The sequence below is a fragment of the Dermacentor variabilis genome, chromosome 3 (assembly GCF_050947875.1).
Source record: "Dermacentor variabilis isolate Ectoservices chromosome 3, ASM5094787v1, whole genome shotgun sequence".
Taxonomy (NCBI): Eukaryota; Metazoa; Arthropoda; class Arachnida; order Ixodida; family Ixodidae; genus Dermacentor; species Dermacentor variabilis.
The window spans coordinates 222,811,040-222,829,086 of NC_134570.1; the positions used below are offsets into that span (position 1 = coordinate 222,811,040).

Sequence of the window (18,047 nt, forward strand, 5' to 3'; positions counted from 1 at the left end):
AAACAAGGCATGTGATTAGGATTCTCTGTGCTCTGGAACTTCTGTACTGACAGTGTTTTTGTCATTTGAGGGGTGTGGCTCGTTTTGTTGCCATTACAGGGGGTTTGCCATTGCCACCGTTACCGAGCCTGCCGCCACCGCCACCGATGCCTGGTGGTATGCCTCCCATGCCACCGCCGTTCCGACCGGTGCCACCATTTCCACCCGGCGGACTGCCCCCACCACCACCACCCTCCAGTGAGTGTATTCTCTGTGCCCGTACTTGTTTCGTGTGCTTCATGAAATCAAGACCATTGCGGTCTGAGTGAGTAGCAGTCTGGCATGAGGTAGTGCCCATGCTCTGTGCTGGACCAGACCAGAAGGTGTCATCGTACCCAGTGGCTGTGGCATTGCACTGCTGTGCCTGAGGTTTGATCCCACCTCTGGCAGCCACATTCAGTAGGGGCAGAATGCAAGAACGCTTGCGTACTTTGGACGCACATTAAAAAATCCCAGGTGGTCAAAATAATACAAAGCCCCAACTACGGCGTGCCTCATAATCAAATCATGGGTTTTGGCACGTAAAGCCCCAGTAATAAAATTTTATAATGTCGCCTGTTCTCTTTACTAGCCACACACGGCATCATCATCACCATCAAAAGCGGCGGCCTATTTAGGTCCCGTGCACACGAAGCCCTCTGTCAGTGATATCTATCCCTGCCAGTCTCCTTTTCTCATTAGACCACCTAATCCTCTGCCTAAACTGTGTTTTCGTTCCCCAGTAGACCTCCAGTTATCTGCTGTAAGCATCACATGACCTGCCCAACAGAATTTTTCCTCGTAATCTCAACTAGAATATCAGCTATACCCACTTACAGCTTTCCTGTCTCTTAACATTACAGCTGCCATTTTCCATTCCATTGACGAATGTGCTTATTTAGCTTCTTCACTAGATTTTTCTTTTCCTCAGCTAGTTTCAGCTCCTTAATAACAGGATGCACTGCTTGTAGGTTTTTCTCTTCACAAGGATCAATAAGCTGCTGCTGCTCATGACTTGACAATGCCTGCCATATGAGCTTAACCCATATTTATTCATCTGCAAATAAATTTTTGCATATATTACACAACATAGTTGTAGAACTTTTCCTATCAAGTTACGCTGAACCAGTGTGCCCATGCCCTGCCAACTCTTCTGAATTTCCCATAGAATGTATGAATTGTGACCCATTTTGCGATTTTACAAATGTAAGATTTACAAATTTCCTTCATTCGCAAAAAAATAAAATTTGAAATTTCCAATAAAACTACACCATTGCTGGACAGTAGCCCCACTTGCGTAGGGTGTGCGATGTCATTGTTTTCAGAGTAATGACAACCTTTTTCACTCTGGCGTTGCTCAGATAGGTGCAGGTGCTTGGGTCGTCCAGCGTGGGCACTGGTTGTGGTTACTCTCAACACAGTTATTCCTTGCCACTAGGCCTTTTTTTTTTTTTTCACAAATATACCCTGTTGTGTTGGCCTCGCTTTCTTTTTTGTGTGACCAGCTGCAGCATCCGGTGCCGTGTAGCCCTAGCACTCCTATGTTTCGTAGCCACAGTGGCTGCGAAGTGTGACGGCATGCTCGAAGCCTCATCAGTACTTCCAAGTGTTTTGAAGTCGTACTCAACAGAATTCCCCTGCTTCGTGCCGTCGAAGAAAGGGGACAAGTTTGGCTTTTGTACCCCCTGTTCATGTGATGTGACATGTTTAACAGGGAGAGGCGGGCTAGTTGGTGGTCGATATTGGAAATGCATCATGTAACCGCGCAGACAACAAAGGACGAAGGAAACACCGTGCTTGTCCTGTGTGTTTCCTTCTTTATCCTTTGTTGTTTGTGCGGTTACATGATGCATTCATGTGATGTGAACATTTCACATGGTGGTAAGGCCGACATCAATGTCCACATCGCTTTGAAAAAACACCAGGGATATGTGCGAGCCACGGACAACCACACAAGCCTAGTAAGTTTTGTACAAAGTAGCAGCGACTTAAGTGTAATTTGCACCGAATGCCTTTTTGCAGCATTTTTAGTTGAACACAACATTCTTCTGAGTGTCAGTGATCACGCTTGACCACTTTTCTGGAAAATGTTCCCCAGGTGCGACAAAGCTAAGCGCTACGCTTGTGGACGAATAAAGACGACATCGATCGTTCGGGAAATAGCCGCCAACACCTTCGCTCCTTTACTAGATGCACTAAAACAACGGCAGTTTACAATTGCCGTGGATGGGAGTAACAATAGGGATACACAGCTTTTCCCCATTCTTGTGACATATTACGTGAAAGAGACCAGTAGAGTGGAAAGCCTCCTTTTTTGCCTCGGGACGATACAAGAAGAAGCGACCGGTCAGAAGATCGGAAATCTGATTCTGGATGAAATGAAGTCCTGGAATTTGCCTGTAGAAAACCTGCTGGCTATGTCTTTGGACAATGCTGATGTCATGGTCGGCAAGAAAAACAGCGTTACTGCAGTGCTGAGAGAAGCCCAGCCAAGTTTGATTGGCGTTGGTTGCTTGCGCCATCTCATTAATTTGGCCACCCAGAAAGCATCTTCATGTCTTCCTATAAAGGTTGGTGAGATTTTGGTTGACATATTTTTTTTATCTCGAGAAAAACTTGAAATGAAAAGACCGACTGAAAGAGTTCCAAAAAATGCATGATGTCGAGGTCAGGAAGATCTTAAAGCTTTCGCCAATGCGTTGGCTGTCTTTGGGGAAGTTCTTGAACAGGTTACTTGATCAGTGGAAGCCACTGGTCAACTCTTTTTCTTTTTGCATGAAACAAAGAAGTGCAACAAGCAGAGCTCGTTTTTGGAGTCATACCAAATCCCAAAGACATTTGGACAACCCCCCCCCCAAGAACCATGCACAAACCTCCAGGACTGCTGCGGATATTGGGCAGAAAAGCACCGATATACCCTCGTCAAAGAAGTGACTTTGCACCTCAAGCAAAAAAGCTCAAACTTCAGACTGAGGAATCAGCCATGCGTCCCGTGAGGAGTGCCTGTTTTATTTCTTACCATCGGAGCTGAGCAGGGAGTGTTGGCTCTTCCTGCAAAAGTATACTGCTGCTTTTTGAGAAGACAAACTGCCTTCTTAGGCACAGGCTCTTTAGATTCTTGTACTGAGAGGCACCTTGAACCAGCTTCTTGAGGATCTCCTGACTAGATTTTTACACCCAGGTGTTCTCAAGGGATGTCACTCATTGCTCTCAGTTGTCTATGCAGCCCCAGAGAATCAAAAAGATGATATATAGACATAGCCATTGGCAGCATGACCTACTCTGTTGTTGAAGTGCTGAGTGTTGTTGAGTGACAGCAGTTCTTTTCTGCTGTACATCTCTACTTCATAACAGCGTGTGATTATATTCATCGCAAATTTCCACTAGAAGACATCAACCTCAAGATGGTTGAAGTTGCCCAAGTGCAGAGCTTGGAAACTTCTTCACTCATCAGTGTACGTCATTTTATTGATCTGTTCCCTGCAGTTCTGCCCCAGCGGAGCGACAAATCAAACGAAGCAGCTGTGGCCACATTTGAAGTTGCGTTTTCCACCTTGCAAGCATGCAGGCTTCTGTCGGGCATATTGAACGAGCCTAGGTACGACATGCAGCGGGCACAAGTCGGAAACGCTCAAGGTGTCAACGGAATGCTCAGGTTCTGCAGAGTTTCAGTGGTCATGCTGAGGATCCCATCGATTCCCCACAGTATTACTGAATGTGAGAGAATATTCAGCACTGTGAATAAGACTCGGAGTTACGCTCATCTGTCTGTGACAGTACTCTGGAAAGTCTCCTATTGGTAAAAGGACACCAGATTGGAACTTGCTTGAAACAAACTTACACGAATTGTTTTATTATTGTTCCTAATGCCTTCCTATATTATTTGCATTATACACATTGCACTTACGTAGTAGTTCTGCGGAAACCCGCAAGGTGGAGAGAAGTAATGAATAAAGGGAAAATCAGACATCCACCCGTTCGTAGCAGTTGCTACAAAGGAAACCCATACGGATTCCTCGAAAGAAAAGCCTCAGAGTTGAAGAAAAATTCGTCCTGGTCCGGGACTCGAACCCGGGACCACCGCCTTTCCGGGGCAGCCGCTCTACCATCTGAACTAACCAGGCGGCTAGCAGATGGCAGGGCAAAGTCGAATTTGTCGACAACACGAAGCAAAGGCAAGAGTTTGATGTAGTAGTTCTGCGGAAACCCACAAGGTGGAGAGAAGTAATGAATAAAGGGAAAATCAGACATCCACCCGTTCGTAGCAGTTGCTACAAAGGAAACCCATACGGGTTCCTCGAAAGAAAAGCCTCAGAGTTGAAGAAAAATTCGTCCTGGTCCGGGACTCGAACCCGGGACCACCGCCTTTCCGGGGCAGCCGCTCTACCATCTGAGCTAACCAGGCGGCTAGCAGATGGCAGGGCGAAGTCGAATTTGTCGACAACAGGAAGCAAAGGCAAGAGTTTGACGTAGTAGTTCTGCGGAAACCCGCAAGGTGGAGAGAAGTAATGAATAAAGGGAAAATTCTTTATTCATTATACATTTATTCATAATACCTTTATTCATTATACATTGCACTTACGCTTGAACTTTTTCGTCCCCGTCCCCCCCATGTAATGCCCTCACGGGCTCTTAGGGTACTCAAATAAATAAATAAATATGTTTCTCAAACAATCAAAGTCTGCAATAGCAAGATTGCTACAAGAGTAGTGACCCAATGGAGCTTTTTTCCAACAAGACTGAAATTACACATTGGACATGTGGTTGTAAAAACGCAAATAAAGATAGATCTTGAAACATTAAAAAAGAAAAAGTGTCCCGGTGGCTGCTACACCCCCCAACCTCACCCACAGGTTGTGAGTGTACGAATTTCAGTCTGCAGGTTGGCCATGCTAAAATGTAGCTCAGAAATTGCCTTCAAGCACTTGTTAAATTCGAGTGACTGTTGGAAGCAGAATTTTGATTTATGACCTGAATTGTTTTACGAACATTGCCGAATATTGGCAAGTTTGAAAAAAAGAGAACCACAAGGTTAACAAATCCGTAACTCTGCACCAAGAACAGATATCACAGTTGTGTAAACTACATCCATTAAAACATGGAAAGTGGACAAATTTGATATATTAATTTTTATCTTACATCAACTGGTTACAGTGTTTACAAGGGTTTTGCAAACATCCTACTCGCATATTAGTGGTGTACTTAAGAACAATGTATAATACATCAATTTTGTCCAAGGGTGCCGTGGCCCGTCTGTAGCACCCTCAACGCTGCTTTTGCACCGAAAACGAAGTGAAATGCTCACTTGGGCGGCATCGAACACGAGGGGCTCCGCATCGCACACTACATGTGACACCGCACGGGTCTCTGCACCTAATATTCGAAAAATCAAGTACAGTGAAACCTCGTTAAACCGTAGTTGGCCGGAGCTCGGAAAATGTACCGTATTTCGCATAATGATCGCACCCCTGAATTTTGTCGTCAAAATTTGATTTTTTTATTTCCCGTGTAATGATCGCACCCTGAACTTGCCGCAGCGATGTGTCATGTGCCAAGTCTAGCTAATAATGATCGCGCCTACCATCTGTCAAATGCTACGCGAACGACTCTTCAAGACAAGCCAAGTGGTCTGCACGCACCAAACATACTTAAGTAGATGGCTCTTTTCATTACTTTCATCACTTTCCGCATTTCCATGACAAAAAGAGGTACAACCAAACTTGCCTTTATTATGTGTAGGCTTTATAATGGTCGTGGTCAACAACAACAAAAAAAGGCGCCTTTCGATTCTTCTCATCTGCTCGTGGGCAAGCAACTAATCGCGAGCAGCAACGATAGTAGCCACGTTTACACGGATACATTACAATTGTACCTTATTCATACGCCAATGCTTGTAACACAGCTAAGATAGTCACCCACCCTTAGCGCAAACGTGCGGTATTAGGATAGTAGTGTGCTGCAGTTTCCGCCATGTGTTTCTATGTCACTGGCAGCTAAGCGCGCCCATCTGTTTCTGCCCCCTTAATGTAGACATGGCTACGTTATTGCCACAAACTTGCCGATATTAACGATATTATTCATTACTGATACGGAAGAAACTGTTTCAATGCGTGTAATGTACTCACAAGAAGAAAAAAGAAATCACGTTCGGTGCGTTCGGCTTGCTCCACTCGCCGCCATTTTTGTTTTGGTTTTTTTTCCCGCACCGGCATCCCGCAGCAAATGCGGTACGAAAAAAATTGTTGTTTTTTTTTTTTCTTTTCGCGGGAAATTTAACTCGCGTAATGATCACACCCCGGAATTTGCATCAATTTTTTCTGACAAGAAAGTGCGATCATTATGCAAGTAATACGGTGCACTAAACAGTAGTACTCTTTAACCGAAATAGCATGAGATCGCTCACTTACCTGTCAAAAACGGAACTCGGAGAGAGTGCGATGAAAGGGGGAAAAACATGCAGTATTTATTTACTTTGCGCGACAAAGGTGTTATTTTCGTCTGATGCCGCGGCGGCCTAGCAGCGACAACAGCGGCCTCAAACTTGCTGAAGCTGTGAGCCAGCGTTTCAGCCAGCCCCCTCTTCTCGGCAAACACTTGCATGGCAGATTCCTCGTTGGCGTTGCATATTCTCCGTGCGTAGGCACGGTAGCATTGCAGAAGTCGCGGGGTACCTCTTCATTGCTGGGTGCTGTTCTCGTAGCGACGATTGCATTCATGAGGCTGACGTAATGCACAGCTTCTACCACTGTTGGGCTTGAATCGCCCGTGCTGTCACTTTCCGTGTCGTCCTGACCACTGTTGCTAGCCGACACTTTGGCAACAACAGAGGCAACGATGGCGAAAAGTCGAACCTCGTAGCCGACATCTCTTCACGGTCGCAGCAGCACTGCCGAGCAACTTCTTCGCATTCCAAATGCCACCTACCGTAGTCAACAGTAGACCCTTGTAGCGTGCCAGCGATGACTTTTCACGTCACATTCGATAGCACGAACGATGTCTAATTTTTCTTTTATGCTAAGCACCCGCCGTTGTTTTTATCTCAGTTTCAGCATGACGCAAGTTCTCACTTGGACGACGCCACAACGCTCTCTGGCACGGCACCGAGATGATGTTGATGTTGATGTGGCCTTATGCGCACAGGGCGCTTGGACGCCGTTCCGATCTCTGAGGCTTGTTGGTCTGCCAGGCCGCCCGATGGAGACGACGCACTGCCGTGTTTGCGTGACGAAAAGTGGAAACACTACGTGTTAACCAATACGTACGCAATAAGCTGCTACGGTTTATGCGGATACAAAACACGTTATGTTCAACGGCCGCGGAGTTGAGGATTTGACTTTACTACTTTTAAAACAAAACTGCTGTTTAAGCAGGTACGGTTTAACAAGGCTTTACTGTAGTAGATCACTTGTAATAAAATGCAAAAAAAACACAAGGACAAGAGAAGGCAGAGAGGACACAGTGCTTCTCTTTCCCTCGTGTTTTTTTGCGCTTTGCTTCAAGTTATGCAGTACCAACTAGCCCACCAGTCTTTTCTCTTGAACTTCAAGTAATAGATATTTAATTCGCAAATTGAATCATTCGAACATGCACTATTCAATTCGATTCAGTGATATTCTAATGTCACACACCCCTAGAACTGAGTGTTCACCTTGAATGACCACTGTCACAAGCCAGGACAAGGTACTTGAAGTAGGAAGCAAAACCTTGTCTCCTTTCCATAGTGCTGGTTCTAGCTGCAAGACAGACGTCAACCAACTTGCAAATCTGCTGGGTAGCTGAGCGTACACCGGTGGCCGCTGTGGTCTGTCCCTGTATGCGGTGTCTCAGCTTGCCTATTTGTGTCCTCTTACAGTGGGCATGCCACCGCCACCAATGCACCAGCCGCCATTCGGCATGATGCCGCCTCCACCGGGGGCACCCCCACCACCACCACCAGACAGGATGCCGCCTCTGCCACCTTCGCAGATGGGTGAGTTTGAAGCTTGCACACTCCGCTGTTGAAACTCGATGCACTGAACTTAAGGGGGAACTCTGCACCTGGAAATTTTTAAATTCTTGATCAATATTGATGAAACTTGCTGATTTTATTTATTTCAATGTGCTAGCAATACATACAATACATCCAGTTTTCTTGTGGAGTAAATAACTTTCCAGAAATTGAAGAAATTCAGCTTTATTGCATAATTTGCTTGGAGGTGAGCTATCCACCAAACTATATATGGCATAATAAATATTGACATCCGAAAATGATGTGGAACTAACAAAGAGTACAAATTAGCAAGTATGGTGTTCTAAGCCAATATAATGTCAAATGAGAAGATTGCAAACTTCAGGAAGAGAAATCCATCTAACTACCAAAAAAAAGACATTTTTTTTTAATTTGCTCATGACTGCAACTTTTCTAAATTTGCACTCTACACAGCTTTGCCTTTCAGGAAATACAATGAATTACAATGATAGCCCAAGTAGAAGCAGAGATAATGCACCTCCAATACAGCATCATCATCAAAATTGTGGTTTTGAGAAAACAGCAAAAAACATTTCACAACTGGTATATTAAAAGAAATTTTGAAATGGCACCAAAAGCGATCAGTAGGCATTACGTATAATTTATGGCCGTTTGGCAGTTGCCGGTCAACAACATAGCACGCACTGCAAGAACGTTCACTTCAAAAGGATTACACGTTTTCGGGCCCCCAATTCTCCGCGAGCTCAATCCCGATGCATTCCCGATCGCAAACCATCGCAAACCACAGTCAGTTTAGTAGTGAGACCGTAATCCTGATCGCTCCGCACCAGCTACGCAGAACCACCCCAAATATCACATGAGAAAACGCCTAGATTGTTCACTGCTGCAAGTCCGATGACAACATACAGAGCAGCAGGCTTCGCAACCGAGGCCGTGGCATTGTCAGAGGTCCAATCTTAAACAAAATGCCGACTCTTAAGCTCCATGGCCATCGTAGATGCAATCTGGTCGAGTGTAGCTTGCTCATGTGCTCTTGTCTTATCCACTTCCTCTTCAGTTACGACAGCCGTGTCAGTTCTTACGCAAGTGGAACAGGCGCGTGTAGATGCATGATCCGGCAGAGCAGTTGAGGAATGCAAAACTGCATGAATTGCATGAATGCAAAACCAACCAACCATGAGGATGGTGTTTCGTTTAAGAGGTAGTTTCATTTAAGGGGGGACACAGGTTGTGGCGGCCAAAAATAGCCAAAAAAACTCAGTTTTCTTTTTTTTGCATTTTTGCAATGTACAGCTATTATTGAATCTACATTGTTAATTTCATCCCAATAACATCAGTATGTTAGTCACAGTGACGCCTTATACGACATGTACTAGCTGAATTTCAGGCAAAACTCACAGTGAAATGGCACATTTTCCGAAATGCGCGCCTGCTCTTCCACGTGTGCTAGCACGAACATCTTAATCTCATTTGAAAGAGCCAACCTTTCCCTTCAAACTCCCGCCAGAACGGGCCCCATTCAGCCATTGGCCACTTAGAAAATGTGCGGCAAAAAAAAGGTACTAGAACGCCCTCCTATTCATCACTCGTTGCACGTGAGTTGAGCTTGCCTCCCGATTGGCGGAACTGCATGGCCATCATCTGCTCCGCGCTTGGAGCCACGCATTGAGGCATGCCATCTTGTCCAAGTGTCAGCGAGGAAGCAGGACGCGATGTCTGAAACGGAGCGCAAATTTCGGACGCGGCACAGGTTTGGTGCGAAAAAAGTGCGACGGACACTCATCGAAAACTACAAAAAACGCTGGTTGACACTGCAAAACACCCAGGACGCCATAACCTCAGCGTCCGATGCCGAAATCGTCAATGCAGCAACGGCAGGCCTAATGACCTTGTCGGCTGCTGCGAATACTGTGACAAGTCCATCTGCCACGGACCCTTCGACCAGTGCTTGCATACGGCAAGATAAAATCTACCGGCAACCTTCCTAGCTGGAGGAGGAAGAAGCGAAAGCCAAAGCAAAGCTATTGGAGTTGTCTTCCGCTCCAGCGACGGAGAGGAAACGCGAGTTCGTCGGTGACAGTACCGACAATGCACTTCGCCCACCTGATCGGACTACGTTTATGATTGTAGATTTGAGTGCCGTGAACACTTTATTAATGTTTGCGAACTGCAATATCTGCAATGGTGCCTTAGAAATTGTCCGAGATGAGCAGGAATACGGACTTGCTGTGAAGCTGCGCTTTATGTGCGCAAACTGTGGAGAGATTGCATCGGTGTGGAGCTTGCCGATGCATTCACTGTGCTGAACGAATGAAACCCTTTGCTGTAAATGCTTTGTCTACACGTGCCATGCAGGCAACGGGGAACCAACAGACCGTGTTCAATGAAGTTTTCTCGTTGATGGGCATCAGCCCTCGGGCTCTTCACACGAAAACGTGGCAGAGCTGCATGAAGACGAAGTTGACGCCAGTGGCCGATCGCGCGGTGCGTAATCTGACGAGTGACTGTGCGCGGTCGGTTTTTGAACTTTACGCCGAACTGAATGTGGGTCATACCGGGAACATCGCGGTGTTGTATGACGGGTCATGGATGACCCGCGGTCATGCATCCCATATCGGCGTCGGCACCGTGATAGAATTGTTCAGCGGACTTGTGCTCGACTTTCTTGTATTGAGCAATTTCTGTGCTGGGTACGAGTCGGGGCCTAAGGAGAGTGACCCTTCCTATGGAGCCTGGAAGAATGGCTGCAAGTGTCAGAAGAACACTATTAAGAAAGCTGGGGAGATGGAGAGAGAGAGAGAGAGAAAAAAACTTTTATTTTTACGCCAGCGTCCGGCGCTCAACCCTGGTCGGTCAGCTATCAGTCCTCACCCAACATGTCTCTGACGTGCTGGATAAGCACCGGCAGGAGAATGTTAGTTGCATGGGGTGGTGGAGTGAGCCAGTCCGTCCATGACCGTGGCTTGATGTTAGTGGGAATGTTAGAGAGGGCTGACTGCAGTTTGGGTTGAGTGTGAGGGCAATGCCATAGACAATGCTCTAGGGACGGATATTCTGTGCAGTTCGGGCATTGGAAGCTTCGCTCATCCTTTTCAGACGATCATTGGAGCGGCACAATCTGCGGTATACAACGGTACTTTGGGACGGGGACAGCCGTAGTTATCTTGCTTTACAAGATGATGAAGTGTATGGGTATATCCCAATTGAAAAAGAGGACTGCGTGAATCACATGCAAAAGCGCATCGGGATGGCTTTGTGCAACTCGGTGGCAAAACACAGAGGCCCTGGACATGAGAGCCTTGGTGGATAGAGCCGCTTGACAGCAGACTTGATCTCCAAGTTAACCTCATACTATGGATGGGCTCTGAAAACCCACAAAGGAGATGTAGATGCCACTCAAAATGCAGTGATGGCCACATATTATCACATTACATCAAGCGATGATGTGGCTAATCACACTCTTTGTCCATCAGGCCCAAACTCCTGGTGCAAGCAAAATGCTGCAGTTGCCAAGGGTGAGCCGGTTCCGAAACATCCTCGAAAGCTTCCTCCTCATCGGTGTCAGGCTTTACGTCCCATATATGAACCTCTTTCAGACAAACTGCTACAGCGTTGCCAGCGTGGTAAAACGCAAAATAGCAATGAAAGCCTGCATTCGATGATCTGGGCACTGCCACCAAAAGACCGACACGCTTCTTTGTTCATGGTGGAGGCTGCTGTGGCACAGGCAGTATTAAAGTTCAATGCAGGCAATGCAAGGGCTCAAAGGACATAATGAAAGAACTATGTCTAAATCCAAGCCAGCAAAGTAGCACCCGCATGGCCGAGAAAAATAGGCGTTGAATGGCAGCATCAGCCAAGAAGCACAAAGCATCAGACAACTTGCACCAGTCCCTCAAAAAGCGGCACACAGGGGCTGGGAGTCAGCAGGGCTACATGCCTGGTGCCTACTGAGCTGTTCCAGCTGTAAATTTGTAAATAAAATAGGGTTTTGCATGTTTTCTCACTTTTCTCAAAACATGTTTTTAGGTCACTTCACCGGACTGTCGGAGTGATATCTCATGATCTAGAACAGCTAGAGCAATAATTCTTTCTTTACCAGAAAGCTTAATCTGCATATTATAATACCGAGACCGATCAAGTTGTCAAGCGCTGTTTATTCCAAAGAAAGCAACGCTCCCAACTCACGCTCGAAGAAGTAGAAGAAGCAGGGAAGGTGATGATGACTATGTACAAATGAAAACGACGAAGTACGTTAATAGTGCTTACACTAACTTCCCCCCATCATGGAAGCAGCCAGCCTGGCCGCAGATTAGAGATTATCTAAACGGGGAGTGAAGGGCTTCATCCGCGAGACGTGAACAATTTCGGCATTCCGGCGGCGCCGGTCGGTGACGGAGTGTACTGGGCGAACGAGATAGTTCACTGCAGATGTTTGCTGCACAACGGTGTATGGGCCAATGTAGCGTGGAAGGAACTTCTCACAGAGGCCTGGGGTGCAGAGTGGAGTCCAAAGCAGGACTTGGTCTCCAGGGTGAAAACGTAGGTCACGGCGTTTGTTGTCGCAGTAACGCTTACGCTCAGCTTGGGTAGCTTCTGTGCTTTACTGGGCGATTTGACAGCAATGTTCAACTCGGGCAGCAAAATCTTCTGGAACCGTCGCGTTAGGCGAAGAAGGTGCGAAAAAGAGTTCTCTGTCGAATATGGTGGAAGGACATCGTCCATACACAAGGAAGAAAGGGCTGTAGCCGGTAGTCCATTGAATAGCAGTATTATATGCGAATGTCACAAAAGGAAGAATTTTATCCCAGTCAGTGTGGTCAGGACGGATGTACATGGAAATCGTGTCAGACAGCGTATGGTGGAAGTGCTCAGTAAGGCCATTGGTTTGCAGATGATAAGTAGAAGTAGATTTATGGACGGTATTAGTGGCCTGAAGAACTTCCTCAAGAACTTGTGAAATGAACGCCTTGCCACGGTCACTAAGAAGAACGCGAGGAGCCCCGTGGCGCAAGACGATGGCGCGCAAGAAAAAGTCTGCGACCTCAGATGCGGTGCCGGATCGCAGAGGGGCAGTCTCAGCATATCTTGTTAAATGGTCGACCGAAGTGACAATGCAACGGTGACCGGAGGGTGTCAACGGCAAGAGACCATATAAATCAACGCCAACAAATTCAAAAGGTGCGTTCGAGCAAGGGAGAGGTTGTAGTAAACCGGCAGGAGGGGATGTCGAGCGTTTGTGGCACTGACATGATGCACAAGAGGCAATGTATTTGGCCACCGTTGTGGATAGGCCAGGCCAGAAGCAGCGGGTCTTTATCTTGTGGAAGCCTAAGTGGCCAGCCGACAAGTCGTCGTGATGTGCCTCTAATACCCGCAAGCGAATGCAGCGAGGTAGAACTGGGACCCACCGGTGACCTGTTGGGTGGTAAACGTAGCGGTGTAGCATGCCACCTTGAAGGCGGAATTGTCGAAGTTGGCGTCGCAAGCGGCTGTTGGGTGGTTCGGCGAACCCACTAAGGCGATCCATGAGAGCTCGACAGTAGGAGTCGGCCCGCTGAAGCGAGACGAAATCAGAGCGTGATGAAAGCGTAACTTGGTCCACGGGCATTATCGAGAGTTGGTGTGAGGCAGGCGTAGCATCGGAACAACGTGGTGGGGAAGACGACGGTGCGTTACCGGGAAAGAGTGAGAGTGGGCAGCGAGACAATGCGTCTGCATCATGATGACGTTTTCCAGACTTGTACGTTATAGTGAAGTCATATTCCTGCAAGCGGAGTATCCAGCGTCCTAAGCGTCCTGACATGTTTTTCATTGATAACAGCCAACACAGAGCATGATGGTCGGTGACGATGGTGAAGTGGCGGCCGTAAAGGTATGGGCGAAATTTCCGAATTGACCAAACTATAGCCAGGCACTCTTGCTCTGTAATGGTGTAGTTCCGCTCAGCTGGAGAAAGTGTTCGGCTGGCATATGCTGTGACTTGCTCTTTAGATGCTGTATTACGTTGCAGAAGTACTGCGCCAATACCTTGTGCGCTTGCGTCAGTATGGAGTATGGTGGGGGCTCGATTATCGAAGTGGCGAAGCACTGGTCCGGAAGTAAGATGCCGCTTAAGAGCTTGAAAAGCCGACTCGCAGTCGCTAGTCCATGTGAAAGAGGCACCGGTAACCAGTAGCTTGTGTAGAGGAGCTGCTCTTGCTGCGAAGTGGCGTATAAATCTACGAAAATATGACGCCAAGCCGAGGAAACTACGTAGATCTTTCTGTTGCTGGGGGTGAGGAAACTGGAGAACGGCACTAATCTTTTCGGGGTCAGGCTGGATGCCATCTTTTGAGACGACGTGACCCAATACTTTGATCGTCTTGCTTGCAAATTTGCATTTTTTTGTATTGATCTGGAGACCAGCATTCGCAAGGCACTTGAGAACTTTGTCTAATCGATGAAGATGTTGGCTGAAGTCAGACGAAAAGATGACAATATCGTCCAGATAACAAAGGCATGTCTTCCATTTTAGACCACGAAGTACGTTGTCTATCATGCGCTCAAATGTGGCAGGAGCATTACAGAGCCCCCCCCCCCCCCCCCCAAAAGGAATCACATTAAATTCATAAAGGCCATCCAGTGTAGCGAATGCGGTCTTTTCTTTATCAGTCTCGTTCATCGGAATTTGCCAATATCCTGATCGAAGATCAAGGCTGGAGAAATACTCTGCCCCTTGTAGTGCGACCAAAGCGTCGTCAATTCGAGGTATTGGATATACGTCCTTGCGTGTGATCTTATTGAGCGCTCGATAATCCACGCAAAAGCGAACGGCGCCATCTTTTTTCTTTACCAGGACCACGGGAGAAGCCCATGGGCTAGATGAAGGTCGTATTATCTTCCGCGCAAGCATGTCAGCAACCTGTTGTTCAATGACCTTTCGTTCAGACGGCGATACACGATAGGGGCGTCGTCGTATTATAGCGGAACCATCAGTTTCGATGCGGTGTGTAGCCGCAGGAGTTTGGCTCAACACAGGGGAACAGCCATCGAAACAGGCTTTGTGTTTTGCCAAGACCACCATTAAGGCTTCGGACTGCGCGGCTGTTAGGTCAGAACCAAGGACGGCTGGAGGAGGGAAAGAATCATCCAAACCTGAGGTTGGTGCTGGCGATGAAGAAGGGCAAAGCGTGACTATAGAGATAGGTTGAGTGTCGGCGAGGGTTGCCACAGTCATCCCTTTGGGCAGCATCACAGGATCTGGCGTCGTGTTGCAAGCAGACAGAAGGGCGCGGCCACGTGAAAACCGGACGAGACAGGTGGCAATGAGAATTTCGCGAGAAGTGCAGCGGGAAGAAGGGGCGACTAGGGCGTCTCCGTCGGCGATCTGACTGGATGTTACTGCTACAACGTCTTCGTGACCAGGACGCAGGACGTAGTCTGCAGCGATGGCCAAGTTCACACATGAAAGTGAAGAGTCCGCAACAGGTTCAAGCTCTGTATCCGTGATGTGGACAACTTCCTCTCTACATGAAATGACGGCTGAAGCAAAATGTAGGAAGTTCCAACCCAGTATAAATTCATGGATACACGTTGGAAGGATGATAAACTCGATGTAGTGGCGTATGCCGTCGATGAAAACACGAGCAGTACACTGTCCGTCGGGGTGAATGAATGCATTATTAGCACCACGCAAAATAGGTCCAAGATAAGGCGTTTTTACTTTACGGAGCCGGGAACACAGATCACTCCGAAGAACAGAAACGGCGGCACCGGTATCGATGAGAGCTGACGCGGGAACACCTTCGACAGTCACAGAAAGCATGTTGGCCGGGCGAACAGGAGGAATTTTTGAAGACTGATAAGAAGCAGTTTCTTCTCCAAAAACTGCAACAGTTAGTTTTCCGAGTGCTGGTCGACAAAATGGGAAGTGGGGCAAAGCGGTGATGTAGAGCGCCGGTAAGTTGATGGAGAACGACGTCTGACAGAACGGGAACTATGAGGCAGATTGGGAGCAGCTGGAGGAGACGGAGAACGCTGTTGAGGGAACGAGTACGATCCGGGATAGTAGTCGTCTGATCGGCGAGTGCGGTCTCTTTCGTGCTCAGCATAGCCTCGTCTTTCATCCTGCTGGCGACGGCGGCAGAAGCGAGATATATGGCCGCGTATACCACAGTAAAAACAAACCGGACGAGGTGGACGCCACTGAGGGTACGATGGCGCAGCAAGTGCTCTGGTTCCCACCGAAGCCAAATGGTCATAGGAAACGCCAGTAGGCACGGAAGTCACGGTAGGGGTGGGTAGCGAAACAATATCCGTGTAGGTAGGTGTGGAGCTCGCTACCGGAGCAACATGCGTCGTGGGTGTAGTCATCGCTGTCAACTCCTGCTTTACGACCTCGCGCAAGTCGAAGGTGGGGGTTGGGGCGCAGGCAGCAAGTGGACGCTTTAGGTCTTGTAGTTGAAGCTCTTCGCGGATGATGGTGCGGATAAGAGCACGTAGATCTGGAGAATGGGTATCCTGAGGATCGCTGCTGTCATGTGGAAGACGAATAGACTGCAGCTCATCAAGGCGTTGACATGTTGAAGTGATGTCTTGGACAGAAGCCGGATTTTGCACGATTAAGGCGTTGAACGCGACAGGCCCAATGCCTTTTAAGATGTGGCGAACGCGTTCGGCTTCCGCATGCTAGGATTCGCGCGGCGGCACAGAGCCAAGACATCCTCTATGTATGAGGTGTAAGACTCTTGGGGAAGTTGGCGGCGCGTTCCCAGCTTCTGTTTGGTGACTTCTGCACGGCCAGACGAGGAAGCAAAGATTTGCCGCAGCTTGGAGGTAAACGTGGACCAATCCGCGATGTCGGATTCGTGGTTGAAATACCACATCTTTGCAACACCGGTCAAGTAGAAGGCGACATGCCTCAATTTCTGGGTGTCGTTCCACTTGTTGCAAGAACTCACGCGGTCGTAGTGGTCGATCCAATCGTCGACGTCATCACCGCGGAGTCCCGCAAAGACAGGGAGATCGCGCTGAGGGCTCGTCACAGTACAAGAGGGCGCCGCAGGCGGGGTCGCCTGTGTGGTAGGGTTAGAGCCGCCGGAAGGGCCGGGGTTGGAAGTGTCCATCGTTGTAGGGGTAGCTGGGTGCAGGCGGCGACCGGAACGGAGCTCCAAGGAGGGCGGGAACGCGAGAGGACGTCGGGGTCTTGACGTACCTCCACCACTTTATATTGGCGGCGAGGAGTTACGGAGTCGCCATCTATCGGAAGCGGCTCGCTGGCGTAGTATGAGGGATCACGTGGCGCGCTCCTCATAGGTTTTGCTGTCAGCGCTCACTGAAAACACCACGCGCGAGCTCTTCCAGACATTTCTGTAAGTACTTTCGAAACGAGAGAAGCTTTTTACTGTCTAAATAATAATCTTGGGCAAACTGAAAGAGCACAATCGTTTACAGACGCTATCTCTTTACCGAATACGTACAGTGAACGCTACTGCGCGCGGTCGCCGCGATTGGAGTCTCCTAAACCGGCTTCTTGCGTGAAAGGTAGGTAAACGCTGAGAGCAAACTACGTGAAATATGTTCTTATAGTGTTTGTATAACTAAATGGAGCGTAATAGAATGAAGCCTCAATGCAGCGATCGCACAGATTCGCAGCGACCGACTGCGCGTCTGCATGCTTGTCCGCGCACTGTTTCGCTTTCGCCGCGTGCCCGTTTTCGCACTGTGCCATGAGCTTTAGGCCGCAGAATATGAGCGTTTGACAGTATACAAGCAACCATTGTTGCGTGGGTGCTATCAGAGCTGTTCAAAAAATACAGTAGAACCCCGCTGTTACGTTCCTCACTGCTGCGTTTTCCCGGCTGCTACGTCGTTTTCATCCGGTCCCGGCATAGCTCCATAGGATTCAATGCATAAGGAACCCCGCTGTTACGTCGTAGCTGTGAAAACGTTCCCGCATGATACGTCGCAACTTGGCACCCCGAACCCGCCTGGGCTGAAGTAGGCAACGCGCTCCAACCGCCATTTTGGCTTTTGACGAGTTTTGGCTGGGCTTGGCCGGGCTTGGCTATGGAACTGG

The 18,047-nt window shown here is 48.1% G+C and overlaps 1 protein-coding gene across 1 annotated transcript in view; it reads left to right on the forward strand.

Moving 5' to 3' along the window:
• Window positions 1-18,047, forward strand: part of Spx (Spliceosomal protein on the X) — a 162,163-nt gene that overhangs the window by 111,842 nt on the left and 32,274 nt on the right. Inside the window, exons 7-8 of the mRNA XM_075686880.1 lie at window positions 100-237; window positions 7,871-7,987. Of these exons, the coding sequence (XP_075542995.1) occupies window positions 100-237; window positions 7,871-7,987 (255 nt within the window). The remainder of the gene's footprint in view (window positions 1-99; window positions 238-7,870; window positions 7,988-18,047) is intronic.